Below are 15,822 nucleotides of genomic sequence, written 5' to 3'. Positions count from 1 at the left end.
ACAGAACTCAGGAAAATGCTGTACTCACTACTTCGGTTTATTATAAAGGATACAGGTAAACAGATGGATAGAGAGGTTCATAGGTGAGTTCTAGAGGGGTCCTGAGAGCAGGCGCTTCTGTCCCCATGGAGTTGGGATGTGCCCCCTCTAGGCACATGGATGTGTTCACCAACTTGGAAGCTCTGACTCTCGTCATACAGGAATTTTTTGAAAGGTTTCATCACATGGGAATATCGATTATTAACTCATTCTCCAGCCCTTCTCCTCTCCCCAGAGGATGGGGGTGGGGACGAAAGCCCCAGGCTTCTCATCAAACCGTGGTCTGAGACTACCGTGAAGCTGTCTGGGGGTCCTCCAGGGGTCACTTCATTAGAACAAGAGATGCTTCTATTGCTCTTCTCCCTTAGGAAAATCCAGTGGTTTTAAGAGCTCTGTGCCAGGAATTGGGGACAGAGAACAAATATCTTTTTTTTTTTTTTTAATACCACAGTTGTATTATCCCCATTTTACAGATGGTGTTAACTATAGTTCCTCAAGGGTGAAGTAGCCTTTTCTAGGTTTCTGAGGAGGAAAACCAGACCCTGCACCGCCAACTCAGATCCAGCGCTGCCCCACCAGAGAGCCCTGGCCCCATGCCCTCCAGGACCCATCCCCCATTCCACAGCACACCTGAGGTGCCTGAGAACCTGCAGCTCCAGCCCAAACTGGCCTGAGCATCTTTGGGGCCTGCACAGGCCTCTTTCCTGGAGTCCATCTTGTTTGGAAGATTCCGTATATTTCCCTAGGCAGGAAGCGTGGCCCACAGGGCAGCTGGGTCCGCATGGCTATGTGGGGGACCCCTGGCATAGGGACAGAACTGGGGTTTGGTAGAGAAGGAGGGGGAGGACCCCTCCATTTCTAATTCTTGACCCAACCCTGCAAATATTCCTGTCTTCTCTTAACCATTTTGCAGCATTGCCTCCCTAACTACGAAGTGCTTATTTTCCTTTTGGCACTGTGTGTCTGTCCATACTTGATGTGATTATAGCTCAAGTAACTCAAGTCAAATATTTGTTACTGTTTAGTAAGACACTGGTATTTTTTAAAGAAGGATGAAGAAGGGAGACAAATAGAATTCTACTGAATGTCAGTGCATTTTATTTCTTAAGATACCCAATGATGAAATAATGTAGGATCCTGAAACACAAAGTCATAAACATACACAGTACCGAACGAATTGATCACAAGAAACACATATTAAAAGAAAGGGCTTTTAGACAACATGGATTCAAGTTCTGCAAGGGTTCAAAGCCAGGTAAAATAGGAAATGGAAGTGTTCTCACAGTGATATAAAACCCAATGTCATTCATCAACAACTAAATATTTGAAAAATGATCATTAGAAACACAAACGTAAATTAAAAGTGCTCTTAAAAAAATCCAAAACATTCCTCCCAAAGGGGAGAAAAGAATAGGCACCCGAATGGCTGCAGAAACAGTCCAGGATATTTGTGGGGGGAGGGGGCATGCTAAGTGGTAGAACTTTCATCCTCTTGGTCTTGAGGTGCTTTGCTTTTTAGCTAATCTGGTTTGCAAGGGAGGGGCACCATTCGTGTGAATGTGTAAGAAATTCCTCTGATCGTGGTGGTCCTGCTGGTTGTTGTGGGTTAGGGTCACATACCTTGGTTCCCTAAGGTGGGGGGGCTTGGGGGGTTTCTATTCCCTGCCTTCCTACCAGCCCACAAGCCTCTTGTTCTTCAAGGCTCCTTGGTGGCACCTCCTTGGCTCTCCTTATGTATCAGCTCTCTCCCTTCTCTGGGTGTTGTCCATGACCCGCATATGGCACCTCTTAATATCTGTATAATTATTTTCCCATTTCCCCTTGAGGGGTGGGGCAGTGTTGCATCTGGAATCTATATATTCCCTTCCTTGCTGTTTCATCTTTGATGCATTGAAAGTACCCGAAGCTTCCCCATCAAAGATGGAGACACAAACAATTATTTATTAAATTTATCTCTTGGTTGGTCACAGATGGAATGGCTGCTGTCACAGCTGTGACATTTCTGTGGTCTTGGACATCCAGAATGTTGATTCCATTTCATCATACTTGGAATCCCCAGAAGGCTGACAGTGTCCCCTCCTGTGAAGTGGGGATTCAGCTGCTCCAGGAAGGGCTCTGAGAATCTCACAGATCCTTCTGGTAACAGGGTCTTGGTAACTCTTCAGTTTCCAAACTTATTTTGAGGGGAGGACCGTTGCCTGAGGTCACATCTCTTAGCTGGATGGAAATGGGATGATGGTGTTGGGACCAACTTTGTTTCCTTTGAAGCTACTCTTTGAGTCTCTGTTTAACTCTCTAGCTGGAAAAGTTTTAAGGGGGAGCTTGGTAACCTAGTTATTCAAGGCAAATTGTGTGTATTAGTAATTTACTGTTATAAAAAGGCTGTGTTACAACCACCCCAAATCTCAGTGGTTTAAAACAAGAAGCATTTATTTAGCTCCTGAGCCTGTGGGTTGGGCATTCGGGTTGACCTTGGCTGGTCAGTTTTTGTCTTGAAGTTTCCCTCCCAGGTTTGGTTGTCTATCAGATGATAGTCTTGGCTGGGGAGACTGGATGTGTCGGCTTTGTTCCGCATGCCTCTCATCCTCCAGCATGGTGGCATGGCCTGCTCCCATGGTGGTGGCAGGTTGCAGGCGGAAGCTATTCATGCCATTTGAGGCTTTTGTTAGGAACTAGCACACTGTCCTGCTGCTGCATCCTGTTGCCTGAAGCAATTCCCGTGGAGAGCTCCAAAACAAGGGCTGGGAAAGCCAGTTTGCAATCTTTAGTGAGAGAACCACAAAGTCACATGGCAAAAGGCACAGACACAAGGAAGAGAGGGGAACTGCAACCATAGTGTAATGTACCATGGTGTGACAGTGAACCATAAGGTACTCTAGCTTCTTTAGGTGTCTAGAATAGTTACAGGGTGTTCGCGTTATCCAGCTGTGTAATAAACTATCCCTGAGCCTCGTAGCTTAAAACAACTCATTTATTGTTTCTCGTAGTTCTGTGGGCTGCCTGGACTTAGCTGGATAGTTCTGCTTTCCTGATGCCGGTAGGGGCTGTGGTCATCTGGGAGATGACGTTCTGGAACGTTCAGGATGGCTCCCTTGTGGGTCTGGCATGAAGGGCTAGCTGTCAGCTGCGCACCTACCTTGGGCCTTGGCCACATTTCCATGCTGCTTGAGGTATGGGAACTGGGTTCCCAGAGGCAAGAAGAGGAATCCTCTGGATCTCTTAAGGCCTCGGCTCGGGACTCCCAGAACGTTCCTTCTTCTGATTTGCTGGGAGGGGACGAGCTTCAGCTCTTGCTGTGAGCAGAAGCGTGTATGTGCTGGGAAGGAGGAATTGTGTGGGGTAAGCTGCCCTGGGGGACACCAAAACATGCAGAAAGAACAGTCTGCTCCTGAGCGTGGGGTCTTGCAGTGGGGAGCCTTCGTTTTGTCGGGAGGACTCAAGGATGGGCCTCTGTCAGGCTGAATGGCTTTGGGATCAGACTGTTGGTTTCCTGAGGTGACTTCTACTCTCCTGAGGAGATGGTCTTGGGGGAGTTGAAGGTTCCTGGGTCAGAGGAGCAAGCTTCACGAGAGCTTTGGCCAGACTCCCATTCTCTCCCAGCCTCTGTTCTCACCAGCACACCAAGACCGTGGGTCCTCTTCAACGGCTGCCCAATTCAATTTTAAGACCGTGCTTTATTCCTTTTGCAATTTTGGCAGCTATTATCCAAAAAAGAACTTGCTTTAGGCTTAGAGAGAAACTCTACATACTTTCTAAGATCAAGAAAGTTGGCCGTAGTAAAAAGTATTGCCGAAATTTTCACGTTTGTTGTCTCCTTTGTCCAGCCAAGCTCCCCCAGATCTGGGGAGAAGTCCATGGAGCCCTTTTGGGAGACAGACCATAAGTGTGCAGACCTGGAGGTGGAGGCCTCCCTTGAGAAGTCCATCTTTGTTGGGAGTGGATGTGTTTGTGCCTTGAGAGTATCGGAAAGGCAGAACACAGATGTGGTTGGGGCTCCAGTGAATGCTTTTGCATATCCCTGGAATAATGTGGTCAATGGTAGACTTGAGAGACAGCTTTCGTGGGTATCGTCCTGTAGAACTGTTGATTTTTATTTCATTGTTTACTACTGCTAAGAGTAGTAGTAGGACAGGGAAGGGGACTGTGGAGAGCGGCTCTGGGGACGGGAGGGGCAGACAGACAGTAGCCAGAACACACTGGTTTATAATCTGAGTAAAGGAATATATTGGATGATGTATTGAACCCTCAAGTGTAGACACCTGGGAATTTAATTTGTTTAAATGGAAATTAATTTTTAAAATGAACTAACATGGCGAGCCTGGGAGGCTCAGTGGGTTGAACGTCTGCCTTCGACTCAGGTCATGATCCCAGGGTCCTGGGATTGAGCCCCTGTTCAGCAGGAAGTCTGCTTCTCCCTCTCTCTCTCTCTGCTGCTCCCCTTGCTTGTGTTCTCTCGCACTCTCTCTCTCTCTCAAAATAAATAAATAAAATCTTAAAAAAAACAAAGCGAACTAACATATCTCCAAAATAGAGAGTGAAACCTGTTCATCATGTCAAACTGAAATGTCTTAGGGGCCCTGGAGTCAGGCCAATCTGATTTGAATCCTGGCTCTGTTGCTTATTAACCAGGGATCCTGAACAAATCAATTCTGCCCCCCCCCCCCGCCCCGGGTCTCCATGTCCCCGACTGGACAATGGGATGCTGACTCTCAGTGGTGGTCAGGATTAAATGAGAACACGCCTGCAGAGCCCTTGGTCCAGGGACTGCCATTTAGGGGCGCCATGAACGGCAGCTGTGCTTTGTATGAAGAGCTTAATCATGAAGCTTAAAAGGATGTGTGAATGGCATTCGTTTTGGTGGGAATTCAGAAGCCAGTTCTCTCAAGATCCTAGAAAATGTCTCATTTTTGGTATCATTTCTTCCTTGAAATGATCACTCACAGACGCTGCCCATGTAAAATGACGTGTGTGAGCTGCCCGTGAAGTGGGTTTGTTTGGGTTTGTCAGGCCAGTGTTTGATGGGGGCTCCAAGTAGGTGACATTCCCAACAGGAGACACGGGGCTCTTCTGGTCACTTCATTTGCTTGCCTAAAAGGTGCTTGCGGGCAAACGGGTTGTTTGCTGTGATTCTTTTTCCCTCGGTGTGTTGCATTGGATCCTAATGGAAAGCAAAACTCAGAAATGTGGTGTTGATTGCCCCCTTTTGTCTCCCAGCTGTCTCCGGTTCTGAGCGGACGGTGACTGGGCTGATCTGCTGAAGGACATGGTTCAGACTGTCCCAGACCCAGCAGCTCATATCAAGGTAGGTGTCACCTTGGCCGGGCAGCTTCCTCTTTGGGCTGCATTTTCGGGGCTGCCTGCCCACAGATCAGTGACTGCAGGGGCAGCCACCCTCAGCCGCGGGCCACTTCCAGCCCGCCACCTGTTTTTAGATCGCCATGAGCTAAGACAATGGTTTTCGCAATATAGCATGGTTGAAAAAAAATCAGAAAAATAATATTTCGTAACACATGTAAATGATACGAAATTTAGATTCCACTGTCCATAAAGAAAGTTGTGGTGGGACATAGCCACGCTCCCTCGGCAGCTGTCCCACACACCTGTCCCCCCGGGGCGCCTCCTGGGGCCTCTGGAGGGGAGGCACCGAGGGGGTGAGACTTGAGCCACCCAAAGTCCCTGAGAGGAAGCCGGCCTGTTTGTGCCAACACTCCAGTACCCGCGGGTATAGCTGCAGGAGGAAGTGAAGTGATGGTTTTAATAACTTGACCCAGATCCAAGTTATAGGAAGCACTGGGGCTTGAGCTACATCACCCGGATAGGCTGTCTACACCTCTACTAGTTAGTTCGGCTGTCTACACCGGCCCAAGTCATTCACCACCTTGCCAGTTCTTCACGTTCCCCATATAAATTCATTTTCCCTAAGTGGCCTGGTAGGTTTTTCTAATCTCTATTCTTGGCCTAAAACATTTATTGAAAATGGACAGTGGCTTGTAATTGCAAGGCTAAATATAATTTTATGAAAATGATATGATATGATTTTTTTGCCAAAATATAAAATGCCCTCTCCTGTCACACACGCCCACTCACATACACATGCCCACATGCATTTTAAAAGCAATACATTGGGGAGTGTTACGTACCATGTGGAATTCACATTTGTACACATTCAAAAATGCGTTTAGAGGTAATGAGTTCAGTGCATTCCTTAAGAAAGAAGGGTGACCCAGGGAGTGTTGAGGGTTCTGGATTTCATTCAGAGATGGGGAGGAGCGGCAGGTCTTTCTGGAGGACACTACAATGTGATTTCTGTGTGATATTTCACTGGGGCGGGACAGTTCTGTCCACAAAATGCAAGTAGGAAATCTCTTGGGAGTGTGATAAGGCTACTCTACCTGAGGCATATTTGGCAAGTGTGTCCACATCACACAGGGATGAGGGTGGGGAAGACATTTTTCTTTTTCTTCTCTGTTGACTATGAAGCTGCGGGATGCAAATACAAGCTCGCAGAGAAGGTGATACAAGAAGTATCTTCTACACATCAGGGTATGAAGGTCAACAACCAAAATTCATTTTGACTGGCATTTTATTCCTAGCTAACCAGAAGGAAGAGATGAAGTAAGCAAGAAATTATTGCAGATTTGTAAAACTTAATTCATCAAGGCCAAAAGTCTTCGATAAACCTGAGAAACATGATCTCTGAAAATGTTTAGTGGCAATGTCCCTATTTGATCTCAGGACTGAGCTGTATTTTCAGCTCTCATGTATCATGTTATCATTGTAGTCGTTATCATAAATGTAAGTGAAGGATGAAGAGAAATGGTAACCCAGAAAGTTTTTTAAAAATAAATTTCAACTCAAATGGCTTCTTTGTGTTTTGAAAATGAACTGACAATTTGAAGCTGCAGGTACTAACAGCTGATGTTGACTCCAGGTTGGAGAGAATTATATCAGAGACATTTGTCTCCTTTGTAAATCTGTCAAATTCCACCTGTTGTAATTTGAATAATTATTCTTGGACTTCCTTTGTTTTTTTTTTTTTGGTAATGAAATTGGTGTCCTTGACAACAAAGTTAGAAAAATAGATGGCCTTCCACCATTTCCTTAAAATACCTGATTTGGGAAATTTATTCAGTAAAATTTTATGTGTTGAGAAGGTTCTGGTTCGGAGCTGAGCGCATCTTTTATTTCTGGGAGGGGAAGTTCTTGTGAATGGCATATGGATGGTTCCTCTGGATGTGTTCATGTAAATAGTGGAAGATTTTGTCTTTGGTGCATTGTTACTGAACATTGTTTTCATCCGAAAAGGACGTGAATTCTCCACAGAAGTGACTTCACATGGCAGGTGGCAGGGAGACAGACTTTTATGTGTCCTTCACAGTTGTGTCCATAGACTGATCTAGAGGGAAGCAGTGTTTCTTTGGTGTTTAAGAAATTTATTCTGCATGATTTACTATAGTTCTTTTCTGCCAGAACAAATTGCTCTTACCATTTTATATGTTTAAGGAGCTAGAAATAATAATAAAAGGGAGGGATGGTAAGTAACTGTGAAATAGAAAACATTCTTGATTTAAATAGTGTAACAAAGAAAATGAGCAGGACTTTAAAAAAGACTTTAGCTTATTCTCTGTTGGTGATAATACTAAGTCACTCAGCACATTTTGTTTATTTATTTATTTTTAAAGATTTATTTATTTGACAGAGAGAGACACCGTGAGAGACGGAACACAAGCAGGGGGAGTGGGAGAGGGAGAAGCAGGCTTCCCGCCGAGCAGGGAGCCCGATGCGGGGCTCGATCTCAGGACGCTGGGATCATGACCTGAGCCGAAGGCCGACGCTTAACGACTGAGCCACCCAGGCGCCCCACTCAGCACATTTTGTCTTTCTTGGCTGGCCCTTCCACCTCCTTTCTTATAATAGAAATTATACTTAACATGTTCCAGAGGCATGATGTTAGCATGGTAGGTTCGTGTGGCCATGCTTCTGCTCTGCAGGGGGGTGGAGTCCATCGCTGCCAAAGATGGACCCATGCTATCGTCTCCTGCAGGGAAAGGGACTTGCAGATTCGTTCTGTTAGGATTCAAGCTTTTGGTCATTAATTCTCATTCTGATAAAGGAATTTTCAATTTCCACTATTGCATGTCCTCTCAAGAGTTCCATCTTTTTAATATTTTCATTTACTAACATTTGATGAAGAGGGTTAATGTATTAGTCAAGTTTACAGCTTTAAAGAGACCCCTGATTGGCACATTTTCCAGTTGTTCCCTTTGCCATTCGCATAGAGGGCTGTGCGTTTGGCAGGTGACTGAGCGAGGACAGGACCGAGGGGGGCAGCGTGGATGTGAGTTTCACTCACGGGTTCACCAGCGGTGTAATCTGGAGTTGCTGGTTACAAAACCTCCTGAGTCATACGCCCTAGCTAGGGTCATGCCATGGATCGGAGCGAGGGCTCTGGCGTCTTAAGACTTGATTCAAATCCTGTTTCATCATTGACTAACTTTGGACAGGTTCCTCAATCTCTGTGCCTGGTTTTCCTCTTGTCTGAAATGCGGGCATCTATTTTGTGGGGTCAGCGTGAGGATTCAGTGAGTTATTACGTGTAACACACCAAAACCCCACTGAGTGCTGACCTGTCGTGAGCTGTTCCTGTGGTAGTCTATAAGTGGGGGTAACATCCATCTTAAAGATACAGCGTTTATTAGTGTTGCTAATACGCATGGAGCAGCATGGGTATGTCTTACAAAATATTAAGTCGAGTGAAAATAATCTAAAACAGTACGCTCTATGGCATAATGCTTTTCACATTCATGAGAACACGTACACTTCCCAGACAACATCACATAATTTCCATGTATGTGCACAACCTTAAAACACAGTGACCACAGCAGAGTAGATGGGTGCATGTGTGGGGCATGTGGGCTAGTTGCTTTGAGAAGTGGCTAAGGGATAAGGGAAAAACATAATAATATACAGATAAAACAGGTTTAGAGCTCAGAGGTTTGGATGTGGCACACAGGGTCCTCTCTTCCACCCTGGTGGGAGTGTAAACCAGTACAACCACTTTGGTATCAGTTGAGTATTACCTTGTAAAGCTAAAGATGCACCCACCTGTGCTCTGGTGTCCCCCCCCCTGGACGTGCACCCTGTTGCTCTTGGACGCCCGGAGATGCACCTGAGCAGAACTAAACAGGCCAGGTGCCCACCAGGAGAATGGATAAATAAACGGCCTTCCTGTCCTATAATAGAAGGCTGTACAGCAGTGAAAGTCAACAAGTGTCTACCTGTGTCTGTGTATTAATCCGGACGATTCTCAAAGTTGGGTGGAAAAACAAGTCATAGAGAATAAATACATATACATTTTTACATGATACCACATATAAAGATAAAAGTGGCAGAACCAAAAAACATTATGTTTTCAGAGAAACATGTATGTGTCGAAAAAGGAAAAAAGCCATGTCGAGTCCATACTTCAGGAGAGGAGTTACCTTGTCGGGGAGGGGAGAGCTTCTGGAAGGGGCATCTGAGGTCCTGGTCTTGCTTGTTGTGAGCTGAGGAGCGCATACAAGGGTGTTTGCTTCCTGTTCTTTAAAGTTCACAAATTATTACCTCTCCTGTTTGTGTAGGAGTGATACTTACAATAAAAAAAAATTAGGATGTAAAGAAGGATAAAAGAAGAGGAAGGGAAGATGGAGCTGGGTAGCTCGAGGTGAGATCATGCTTGGCAAGATACTTTCTAATTGTAAACCACTCTGTACTCTAGCAAATCGTTACATTAGAGATCGCTTGATCCAGTGCTGGTCTAAGACGGAAGGTGAGAGTCCGCGCTGGTCAAGGGACATCCGGGTGGCGGACTGCGACGAGAGCCGAGTCTGCACTGAGGCTGAGCATGAGCTTCTCAGGGCAGCTCCAGCCATTTCTGAGTCGAGCGGGTCCCCCTGCCTTTAGCGCTGAGAGTGGCTCACCACATTTATCAAAGCCTTCCATGTGCCCACAGCAGGGTTGGGGGGGTGGGTGGGAGCATAAGAGACCACAGAGATGCAGCACCTGCAGTCCAGGTGCAAGTCACATGTTCCCAAACACCTGGGATATGGCGCTGCATGCAGTCGAGGAGGGACCCAGGGTGGGGGGCTGGGCAGGCATCTAAGGGAAGCTGCCTGAACTGCTCCCAGCATCTCACCGGTCGTCCTCACCTGGCCCGCCTTGTTCCGCTCACACCACCTGTGCCCACCTGTGCTCACCTGTCCCGCTGTTTCTGCCCGCAGACGGCCTCGAGGCCTCGGGTCCTCCTGGGGATCACACTTTAATGTTTACTGTAGGGGAAGCATGAGGGTGATTCTGAGCATGCTCCACGTGGCTGATGGGGCACAGGCGCAGCTCACCACCACGCCTAGAGATGCCTGGAGTTGGTCACTCCGCTGCCACACTGACCTTCTGTCCTCCAAGGACACAGCCGGGCCCCGTTCTGTGGTCCACTTCTAGCTAGTCTAGCTCCTGCCCCAGGACTTTGTGTGAGGATCGGTCTCGGATGGCGGAGTGTGAAATAAACAAGGTCCCTGTCCAGGTTTCCTGTTGCTTCTACATCAGAAGGACTGAAAAATAGGCTTATCCGGGTTTGTTTCTGATTGTGATTCTTCCCCCTTCTCCTTTTCCTTTCAGCTTTTATATGTTTTGCTTATTTTTTAAGTGTATTCGGGTCAGATAGTCTGGGTTGGAAACTCACTTATCAACTGCCTCAGCTTCCTTGGCTGTAAAATGGAACTAAATAGGGTACCTGCCTTGTAGAATCCTGAGGATTAAATTAGTGAATGATAATGTATTTAAAGCATTCAGAGCGGTGCCTGGCACATGCTAAGCACTTATTCCTTTTACATATTATTAATATATTATGATGTTATTAATACTGCATTGGTTATATAATATTAATATATGTTATATATTACGTTTTGTTATATTTATATATTATAGTCATTATAGAATGTATTGCCATATTAATAAAATATTGTTACTAATATATTAACACTAATAACAATATATTGATATAAGATATCAATATGTTAATATATTATTAATACTATCAATATAGCAATATATTATATTAAATATGGCAGTTATATAACATATTGTTTATTATTAATAGGTAGTGTTCTATATTAGCATACTCTTACATAGTAGCAGTAGAAGGGGAGAAGGAAGGAGAGAGAGTACTCAGGAGAGAAATGGACGATGTAAGTCAGTGAACTGCTGAACTGACTTCTTTCCCAAGTGATTCTGTGGCTGCCACTTTGGGCGTGACGCTAAATGTTTCTGACGATAAAAGATGCTACACATAAGCCCTGTTTGTGTGTCATGGAAGGTCCTAGAAGAGTTTTAGGAAGTGAGTTAAATGTGTGGCCACTGGGAAGCCGGAGAAGCTAGCATGTGAGCGGGACTCTTAAAGGAACACGGAGCAGGTGCAAGAAGGTGCCCAGCCTGCCTCCCGAGAGAGGGGTTGGGGGACTTTTCTGGCTGGCGGTGATGTGCCCCGTCCCCGGGGAGAAGTGTGGAGCTCACTACCTAATCCCCACCTGGGTGTCAAAAGACCCATTGAGTCGTAACCATTTCGCACCTCTTTGCAAACCTGATTTATAGTCACTGCTTCACAGGAGGGTAGGAAGTTTGTCCTTCTGAAGACATACTCAGCAGAGACCCAGTTCTCCCCCCAGAGTCTGTTACTGTGAAGATGATGTAAGCCTTTGATACGCTGCTTTTTTTTTTTCCCTCAATAAATCAGCTTTGATCAGATTCCAGCGGGGTTCACACATCCCGGCAAGCCTGACGACTTGGTGACTGTTTATAGCCACACTTCTTTCTGCGGAATAATGGCACTTAATTAAACATAGAAGAGCATATCTGCCAGAATTTCTCCAATGCATGTGTATTATTTTTATAATCAGAAAATAATAATGCTTAAAGATATCCAGAATCTGATATGGCAAAAAGAGTGGAGGCTTCCATCATCCGATGGGCCTGCCTGCAGACTTGCTGGAATTTGGGCTGTACGTTCTGTCTCCTCACTGGCTTCCTGTGCCCCTCGGGCGGAGCTCTGTGTCATCCACTGCCGGGGGCTGTGCTCAGGATGCATGCACTGGGGTTCAATGGCATGCTCCTCCAGGCATGCTGCACCGTGCCCTGGAAACTGATGACTCCTCACTGTGAGATTCAGAGCCGACCTTCAGGGAGGGCACCAGCTTTATCAGGAAGTGTAGGCGGGGCTGGAGGAGAGTCAGATCACTTCCCGGGAGAATGGTTAGAGGTTGTATGCAGTTGGCCTCGAGCACTTCGGGCACAGCTATAGAGTAGTGGGTGAGCAGACAGGCTCTGAAGCCGGACTTTACGATCTCAGGCAGAACCTTTGCTGATTGACCTTGAGCAAGCTCCTGAGCCCCTGGGAGCCCCAGGTCTCCATCAGTGAAGTGAGGACAATGGCATTATCCCCTGTGCTTGTAGGAGGATCCGGTGAGGTGATTCATGGGAGGGCCTTAGAACAAGGTCTAGTAAGTAGCAGTGGTTGCTGTTGTTATCATCATGTAAGCATTTTTGTGGATGTCGTTCTCTTCCTCTTTCTTTCATGGTGGCTACTTCTTCCAGGGACCCAGGCTTAAAGTCTAAGGAATCTCTTTAATTTCTCTCTCTTTCACCTCTCCGTTCGTGTCCCTCTCATAGCCCCTGCTCTGTGTGGCCCGAGGGCAGGTCTGCACTGTCTCCCTCCTGTTCTGTCTCTGGAGTCCTCGTGGCTCTGCTCGCCCTTTTCCTACCGGCCCTCACCTGCTTACCCCACGCGGCCAGGTTAATCCTCCCAGAAGCGGGAGATAAATCCCAGAAACTGTGATAGATTCAAGGGGCACCAGCACTTTTAAGGCTTTTGATAGCAATCTCCCCCACCCAATTGTGCCTTTCTTTACTTCTCCAACAAGTATTTGATCACACTGTGTTGTGAATTTTAACCTTTGCTGATTTGACAGGTGGAAAGGGGAGTTTTACAGATGGTATTTCATTTGGAAACTTGTGCAAGTGATCACTTCATACATTTATCAGCAAGTTACATTATCTCTTTGGTCAGTTTTTTGACCATTTCGATGAAATCATTCAACACTGCTGGGAGTAGAGCATGACCCAAATGGATAAGATCCCTGCTTGCATGAAGCTTACACTCTAGGAGTTGAGATAGGATATGTTTATATACATGTAACATTACAATATCACAACCAGCATTACAACATACATATGTCAATGCTGGTTGATATTCTCCAGAGCAGAATGTAAAGTAAGCAAGAGGTAGGCAAGAGGTCATGGAGGGAGAGGTGCCATTTTACACAGGAGGTGAGGGAAGGTCATTGGAGGAGCTGAAATTCAGTCAGAGAGCCGAAGAGGTGAGAGCATGAGCCACATCATCACATGGGGGAAGAGTGTCCTGGAGAGTAAGAACAATGTGTACAAAGGCCATTAGGAAGGAGCTTGCCTGGTGTGTTGAAGGAACGGCAAGGAGACTGGGGGCTGGTGTAGAGTGAGGATAGAGCTGCTGGATGTGGACTTGGGGAGGTGGTGGTGAGGCCGTATGTGTCAGCTCTGATATGCAAGGGGAAAGACTCTTAAATCTTGTCCTGCGTGTGGGGGCTGGGGACCACTGGAGGGTCTGAAGCAAAATGAGTGACATGATCTGATTGAGTCATACATTTTGAGTCATAAACTTGCATTTAAGGTTGGGTCACTAGATGAGGTCACCCAGGGACCCAGATACAGAAGAGCCTTAGGGATGGGCTTTGAGTCCCTCCAACATGCAGAGGTTAGGGCGAGCAGGAGGAACCCATGCAGGGCTGAGAGCAAGAGCCAGTGGGTAGAAGGTAAAGGTGAGGACCATCAGCTTTGACAACTCAGAAGTTATGGGCAGCCTTGGCAGCAGTGATTTGCCTGGAGGGTCCAAAAGTCCCCTTGGTGTGGTACAAACATAAAAGGGAAGAAACCTGCAGTAGATTCCTGTAGGCAGCTCTTCTCACAGTTAGGATTTAGAAGGTTTAGTGCTTTTCTCAACAACTTGTATAAATTGTATTTTAATGATATTAACTCTGAGCTATGTTGTATTTGTCATACAGATGGTTTTTATGTTTATTCTGATTTTTAATTTTTGCAATTATACCCATGAGATAAACATTTTTTTTTTTTTTGCTTGCGCCTACTGATACTTTTCTTTACTGTCTTTCCCTTAACTTTCAAATGTAGGCAGTTCTTATCTGATTTTCTTTTCTTTCTCTCTTTCTTTCTTTCTTTCTTTTTTTTTTTTTGTTTGGAGAGAGAGAGAGAGTGCAAACAGCGGGGGGCAGGGGCAGAGGGAGAGAGAGAATCTTAAGTGGGCTTCACACCGAGCATGGAGCCTGATGTGGGGACCCTGAGATCGTGACCGGAGCCAAAATCAAGAGTTGGACACTCAACCAACTGAGCCACCCAGGCACCCTATGATGTTTTCCTTATTTTTACTTTTATATGTCTCCCAGTTTTCTGTTTGACTTGTTTAATAAAAAGAGAAGAAAAACCTATTTTCTTTTAAGAACCACCTGCAAAGGCGTTCAGTGTTCACAGAAGACACGCAGTGTTGGCTTTTAGCGTCAAAGCTGGGTTCTTCCATCTGGAGTTCTTCATTCTGTGCAGAATGAACCCAGCATCACTTTGCGGCAACTTTTTCCTGCTAGTCCCCCCTTAAGGGACCCTGAAGGATAAAAAATCCAAATATTTGACAAGGAGCATGGGCACATCAATCAGGATGTGGCACAGACTGACCAGAAGAGGTCAAGGCTGGAAGCGGCTGGTGTCTCTGTCCAAGTGCTTATACCTGTCTGCCCAGTGCCCACTCAACAGTGAACTGAATTGTTTGCCTTATGCTCTTCTGGCCACTTGCTTTTGTCTTTCTACCCTCCAGATCTCGACATCTGGCTCCTTGCCATTTGGAGCGAGGAGGGGATGGTTACCATATAATGATACCTGTGTGCTCGTTTTCTCTGCTTGCTAGATTATACATGACTTAAAGGGATCACTTGGTCCTTACTGTCTCTCGTTGTACCTTGTTCTTAGTAGATACTTAACATGTCTGTGTTGATTGAATTAAGGAGCAACGGTCCCAATGAAATGAGAATGTTCCAAGGACCGTGTTCTATTCTGGGACAGAGGGCCCCATCTGGTATTCACCTGCTCTTTATACTTCTCTATGCTCCTTTATAGGTATGATTGTAACCACACCACTGATGTGCAACAGAGACAATGTGTTCTCAAGGGCAGTGTGTCCTAACTTTTATGTATATTTATTTTTAGGGGAGTTTTAGGTTCCCAGCAAAACTGAGCAGAAAGTACAGATTCCCCCTATCCCCCTTACCCCCAGACCCACAGCCTTCTCATTATCAACATCCTGCACCAGAGTAGTGCATTTGTTAACAATGGATGAACCCACATTGACATCATTATGTCATGGACCTGAAGTCCATAGTTTATATTAGGATTCACGCTTTGTGTTGTGTATTCTGTGGGTTTAGATTAATGTATGATGGTAGGTATCATATCATAGGATGCTGTAGAATCATATGGAAGAATTTCATTGTCCTAAAAATCCTCTGTGCTCTGTCCGTTCATCGCTCCCTGCCACCACCTATCCCCACCCCAGCCCCTGGCAACCACTGATCTTTCAACTATTTCCATAGTTCTGTGGTTTTCAGAATGTCATATAGTTGGAATTATACAGTATGTAGTGTTTTCAGATTGGCT

At 45.8% G+C, this 15,822-nt stretch overlaps 1 protein-coding gene across 6 annotated transcripts in view; it reads left to right on the top strand.

Moving 5' to 3' along the window:
• Positions 1 to 15,822, top strand: part of ERG (ETS transcription factor ERG) — a 252,130-nt gene that overhangs the window by 71,088 nt on the left and 165,220 nt on the right. For all 6 annotated transcript variants that reach the window (XM_073887036.1, XM_073887035.1, XM_073887040.1 and 3 more), the window contains exon 3: positions 5,254 to 5,341. In XM_073887036.1, coding sequence (XP_073743137.1) covers positions 5,303 to 5,341 — 39 coding nt within the window. In that variant the 5' untranslated portion in view covers positions 5,254 to 5,302. The remainder of the gene's footprint in view (positions 1 to 5,253; positions 5,342 to 15,822) is intronic.

Source organism: Callorhinus ursinus, unplaced genomic scaffold (assembly GCF_003265705.2).
Source record: "Callorhinus ursinus isolate GAN/ISIS: 27379988/994484 unplaced genomic scaffold, GSC_fseal_2.0 scaffold75, whole genome shotgun sequence".
In the NCBI taxonomy this organism is placed as follows: Eukaryota; Metazoa; Chordata; class Mammalia; order Carnivora; family Otariidae; genus Callorhinus; species Callorhinus ursinus.
The sequence above is the reverse complement of the archived record's forward strand: the minus strand, read 5'-3'. Positions and strand labels throughout refer to the sequence as shown.